Source organism: Paralichthys olivaceus, chromosome 9, assembly GCF_024713975.1.
Source record: "Paralichthys olivaceus isolate ysfri-2021 chromosome 9, ASM2471397v2, whole genome shotgun sequence".
NCBI lineage: Eukaryota > Metazoa > Chordata > Actinopteri > Pleuronectiformes > Paralichthyidae > Paralichthys > Paralichthys olivaceus.
In genome coordinates, this window is record NC_091101.1 from 11,855,760 (window position 1) to 11,861,759 (window position 6,000).

The 6,000-nt window shown below is 45.8% G+C and overlaps 1 protein-coding gene across 7 annotated transcripts in view; it reads right to left on the minus strand.

Moving 5' to 3' along the window:
• Positions 1-5,359, minus strand: part of gria3b (glutamate receptor, ionotropic, AMPA 3b) — an 86,066-nt gene extending 80,707 nt beyond the window's left edge. For 2 of the 7 annotated variants that reach the window (XR_011244018.1, XM_069531429.1), the window contains exons 1-2: positions 5,043-5,359; positions 4,451-4,609 (exon numbers count right to left, since the gene is read on the minus strand). Coding sequence is in view for 5 of the 7 variants with exons in the window: in XM_069531429.1 (XP_069387530.1) it covers positions 4,451-4,609; positions 5,043-5,121 (238 nt within the window). In the remaining 2 variants the exon portion in view is untranslated. The remainder of the gene's footprint in view (positions 1-4,450; positions 4,610-5,042) is intronic. The other 5 variants (XR_011244017.1, XM_069531428.1, XM_020084038.2 and 2 more) reach the window with 3 other exon arrangements.
• Between the last annotated feature and the right edge of the window lie 641 nt (positions 5,360-6,000).

Consider the following 6,000-nt stretch of genomic DNA (forward strand, 5'->3'; position numbering starts at 1 on the left):
TGACTGCACACGCCTACTGTCTGTGGCTGTGTGCAGGCTCAGTGCATATGTGCACACACATGCGTACATATGAGCATGTGCATCCATACACAAACTTCCATCTGTGCCTCCAACACAGCTGGAATGTGATGGCATGTCCCAGTACAACCCCCATAGCCCGAAGAAGTCGCTCACTCTCTTTCCCTCCCCCCCCTTCTCTCTCTCTCTCACACACACACACACACACACTCAAACATGCACACATCTTCTCTGAGATAAGCAACCTCTAAAATATTCTCTAATCAAATCCTTTCTCCTCTTGCGTTCTCTTACTGCAGTCTCTATCTCTTTCCTCCCACCACTCAGTCGTTACCCCTTTCTCTCTTCCCCTGCCATGTTTGCTTGGTCACACCTTTCAAGTTGAGTTACAGGCTGCAAGGACAAGAAGTGTGGTGCTTACTACAATCACCTGAGGAGCTTCTCTCGACCATAGCCTGTTTCTGTCAGGCCATGTGCTGCAGAAACACGTCTCCCTGTTGCTCTGTCCATTCACACACCAACCAACACTAACAGCCCCAAAAGCTACACGCAACAATACATGCGAAGATTGGGTAAGGTCTTTTTTTTTCTCATCTGTCCGTGCTTCACAACATATGCCTTTTGCCACAAGTGTTCAGTCAAAGCATAGCCTGCCAGTGGAAAGAGAGTGCTGGTGTTTTTTGACTTCATGTGCAGAGCTAGCTCTGCCTGGGTGGGCGTAAAGGTCGGTGAAGAAGAGGCTTCGAAGAATGTGTTGTGTCTAGACAAATATTTGACTTGAGCGCAGCGCTGGTGAGTGTTTATGATGATCCTCATCATTATGTGCAATGCAACATCCAGTGCAAGAGTGCAGCACATAAATAATGTGTGATCATTCATTTTTCTGCACATCTCCTCAGACTGACATTGCCAATATTGCAACAATGACCAGTGGAAAATGGGCTTAAGGCTCAATAAATAACGTATTATTCAACTGCTTGTTCCATCTGTGCAAAAACCTAGATCATGAAACCAAGAATTTGCTCTTGTTCCATTTTTTTTATTGTACAGACATGAGAGTGGCAGCCGATCAATCTTCTGATGCAAGCTTTGGCACAGAAGCAAGAAAGTGCAGTTCCGCAAAATGTCAGACTATTCCTTCACCATCCCTCCTTTTACAATAAGACATATTGCTTCTCACATGCCCTCTGTTTTTCTCTCTTGTCCCTTTCCCCTATTTTCTTTTGCCTTCTGGAGAGACAAATGTGATTCCATCCTCTTGGTAGTGAGGCGGTTCTGACTACAGTAGCTATCAGCGGTGGGAGAGGGTGGCTGAATGGTTCGGCCAAAGAAGCATCTGCTTCTGCCAGGGTTTAAGGACCTGAAGGATTTAATAAAACAGGGGTAGGCACATGTAAAAAGGCTGGCAGAGAGGACACAGACCATTAGCTTAATGACAGAATGAGGAATGAGGAACAGAGAGATGAAATTCAAAAGCCAAGCACTGCAAAAATTTCCTTTAACACGAATCAAGACCAGTAATCTAATAAATAGAGCCGCATGGAGAGGCGGAGGGGCGCTTGGTGCCTTTCTTTTTCTCTGCCTCAGGTAAAGGAAGAAGAAGAGGAAGGGTAAACAGGAGAAAAAGGGAATGGCGCCATCATTAAGTTGGCTAGCCGTGACCATCAGGAACATTAATGCTGCCTGCTCTGCTTATTTCAGTCCGCTACCCTTTGCTTTGAACTACGCCTCTGTGAGCATACCTGACTCCGAGCTTCCACTTCTATTATGGACCCTGCACTGGTAATTACACTTTTCACAATTTCTGATGTCACTTCAAAGCAACAACAGTCTTGCCACCAAAGCACATACCATCCCTCTGCAGTACAAAGCCGAGCCTTAAGGATTACTGAAGCCACACATTGTTTTGCTGCCGGTCACTAATTCAATTAATAGCATAAGGCTTAAAACTGACTTGAAAGAAATGGTTCTGACACAAGGACTGCGCCTTAATTATATACCTAAGGATTTCCATATTTTGTTTCTGGAAAGCAAAATAAACTCCAGAAAGTTCAATTTGGATTTCCGGTGCTCGCATCCTCTTGCTCCTCTGCCTCTATTATATGACTTTTAAAGGATGTAGAGCAAATGAGGGGGAGTGATCTACATGATGAGTCAGAGTTGAGGGCTTTGGCACTCTCTGTCCCAGAGTAAAGAGAGAATACATACTAAAGCAAAACAACATCAGCTGAGAAATAAAAAGGTCCGGACAAAAACAAAATGAAATAAAGGCTGTCATCTCAACGACCCTTCAAGGCCTAAGGCAGCCACATCTCATCTTGATCAAAGCAATGAAGCTCGCCTCGAAATAGATTTACTCCCCAAACCCGCATAAATGCCACTATTGTAAAACCTTGTTTCACATTGTCCCAATAATAAAGTAGATGTGTACTATCGCTCACAAAAGGTCTGAGTCATCCATGCAGGGCTATTGATGACAAAGGGAATTCGAACGTCCACTAAATAATTGTGACAGCTTGCAGAAGAAACAACAGCGCTGACAAATGTAAAACACAGAACACAGGAGGTCCTCGCTCGCTGGGGGCGAAGCCTCAAAGGCCTGGAAGTCAGCAGTTAAGTGATATTTAATAACCGTCATCTCTATTTTGTTCACGACATCGGTCCAGACAATCTGAGGTGCTTGTGGACTGTTGTGAGCTCAGCATGAGCTGTCTGGCGTTTGTGAGCCGAGCTTGACAAGACTCTGAGGGCATTACCTTGAAAAAACTCTGATATTAAAAGAATGCTACATCTCAGACTGCTTTTAGAACAGTGTGTGCTCAAAGGTTTTTGAATTGTTATCTGATTATGTTATAATCAAGACCTTTAATGTGTTAAGTATAAAACTTATTTGGTATAATACAGCAGGCTAAACACAAAGCTGTCTGCTCACAGCAAACAGTATAATGACATCACCAATCACAATCACCCTCCTCTTTTTGCATCATTAAATGATGCGTTTCTTCCATGCATTGCTTTTTTTTTTTTGCGTCATTAAAGGTTCATCGTTTTCTTGTATGTGAAGTTCAAGCCAGTCCAGAGACAGTGCTCGTGATGGAGAGAGATGCTGAGACGTGGCAGCATGAAACAAGAAACGGGGCCACGGCTCCCACAGGAGCCCCTTCCTCTGACTAAAGCTCTGTCTGCCCCTGAATTTAATTAGATTCTGATATCAAGCCTTTTTCCTCCTATGCTTCCCTTCCTCTTCAACATGCGTGAAATTGCAAAGGACTATCTATTATTTATTCTCTCTCATTTGCTTATTGTTTCTTATGGATGCGTTCGTTAGGACACCGGCAGCTCTGCTTGTTGTGATACGACGCTCTGCTTTATCTCCCTCACTGCTCAGACCCACCTCCTCTGCAGGTCTGAGTCTAACTCATTTGCTGGCGTTGGTTAGGGAGCTATGGATTTTTTTTTTTCCCCTTTCACCCAATGACAGCACGGTGAGGTGCTATGAGGGCTGGGTGCTAATGAGCTGACTCTGCAATGCTGGGGGAGATGCTCTGTAACACGGGGCGGGGGGAGTCAGAGGATGGAGCAGGCAGAGATGCTCTGGCACATAGGAAGTCAGAGGGGCCATTATGACCATGCCACACAGGGGTTAGAATGACTGGACCACTCACACTGAGCTGTGTGTCTCTTTGGAGTCGGCCATTCAGCCAAACTGAACCCATCATTTAAAATGACATCACAAAATGGCAATCTCAGCTCTATCTCTTCCCCCTTTTCATCCACCTTGTTTCTGCTGATTTCGAGAAACGGCTGCCAAGGGGGGTGTAGAGGAATGATGTTAGATCAGCTACAAATCAAAAAGGGCTATGTGCACCAGTTGCACCATGAGCTGTACACATAAAAGCACCGATAAAAAATCATGGACAAATCAAGATACTGCACCATACTCAGTCATATCCTTTCTTCTTGAGTGAGTGAATTGTGTATGTGATGAAAGTTAAAGATATTTACAGCACATGCACTAACATGCAATTCTGTTCCATGTAAACTCTCCATGCAGTGTGAGTCTTTGACACAGGGTTTGGTGTAATTGGCTGCGTTCTCTCCTCAAGGCTGGAACTGTAAGCAGCAACTTATTTGTCATTGTGGGATGTGTGCTTTGGAGAAAATATCACCTCTGCACAACTCCAGACAGACAAAATACTAGATATTTTGTGGTAAACCCAGAGAAATGCAGGAAGAACAGTGTGTACACTATAAAAATTCTGTTTGTGGATGTGTGTGTTATTCCCACTGAGACTCCAGGAGCCGGAATGGAGTGGGATGAACTTGACTTGGCTTCTCCCTATGAGCTCCATATGAGTGTTGACATAAATAATTCTGTTCGGGACAGCTGTGGCGAGGACCTGGACAGGAATACAAATAATGGCACACTTACACGCGTGGGTGACCGAGAAGCTGTTGGACGACTCGAGGTTGTCCACATTGTAGTTGAGGTGGAAAGGCTTCTCTGTGGTGTTTTGGTTGGTGTTGTAGAGTTGGACAGCGAACCTGAACGCGCTGTGCTCCTGCACCGTGGAGCGCATGAACAGTCCCCCTTGAAGAGATGAAAAAAAAAAACATGAAGATGAGACAAAGCTTTCACATCACACCCGTGCATCTTAATCTGGAGTCAGTGGAGACTACATTGTATTCAGTGAGGGGAGACTCCCGTGGCGATTCCAAGCAGGGCGCATGTTACTATCATGCGTTTTGGGGCATTGCGCCCGTCAGTAACTCTTCAGGTCGAGCTGACCGTCTCCCTCCTTCCTCATTTCTACTCATCAGTTCTCTTCACACAACAAAGACGTCGCTTTAATCTAGTTTTCAAAAATCAGTGGCTTTGAGCTTGCAGCATAATCAAGTTAGTCTCCGCCACATCACTGCGCACAGCTCCGCGCTCCGTACGGCACAAAACATAAAAAGCATGCAACGTTGCGTTTGATTCCCCCACACAAACCCGCGGTCCTTATCAATAAAACAGCACTTACCGATATTAATCTGATTGGGGAACCCTGCGAGCGATCTGTCACAGAGCCACAGCAGAAACAAAACCACGCGTTGTGCCATTTTCTTTTCCTCCGACCTATAATCTGTTCAACTCCTTAAAAGCGTCTCTCTGGGCACATTCATATAGGAGGCTGTGTTCTGGATGAGGAGCCGGGCGCGATGAGGAAAATCCAGTGGATGTGGTGATGATGGTCGCTCACAGCGCACCAATTAGGTTCATTGAGGTGCAGCCCGAGCAGCTGCAGAGCATTGCTTTTTTTCCCTTGCAACTAAGAGATAGAGTGAGAGAGAGAGGGAGAGAGGGGGGAGAGAGAGGGATGAGGGGAGGGGAGGAAGGAGCTGATCTGAACTCCGATTGGACCAGTGGCGGTGCGGGCCGGTGTTGGTCAAACTTGATCTGACGCTAGAATGAAATAATAAAAAAGCCCGATTACGACTGTTTGGCATAAGTGCGGCACTTGTCAATATTAGCCCAGTGCTGCTGGAATCAATATAAAACACTGCAGTCTCATGTGGCCAGTGATGGTGAGCCCGGACACATCCAGCTGCTGCAAGAGCTCGACGCGTCGCCGTGCGCAGACGCAGCGTTTGAACCATTGAAGCCGAGAGCTGCGGTGATTTTTTTCCAAAGTTTGTGTCCACAGTGCATTGGTCCTTTTCTCTCTCTCTCCACTCCACTCATTCTGCAGTCGAATACCCTGTCCGTGTTCCTCAGCTCGGCTCAGGAAACACTGACATTTTTTTTAAGGTTGGAGAGAGGCTCAACAACAGCAGCAGCTGAAGTGATGGAAAGTTGAAAACACGTCATGCCTGGAAACACACACACACACACACACACACACACACACAGGCCTACATATGTTGTGGCAGAGGGAAACACAGGCAGCAGAACTGTCTATGGTCCTGAAAATGATCAGGAAAAGAAGTTAACAGTAGTGG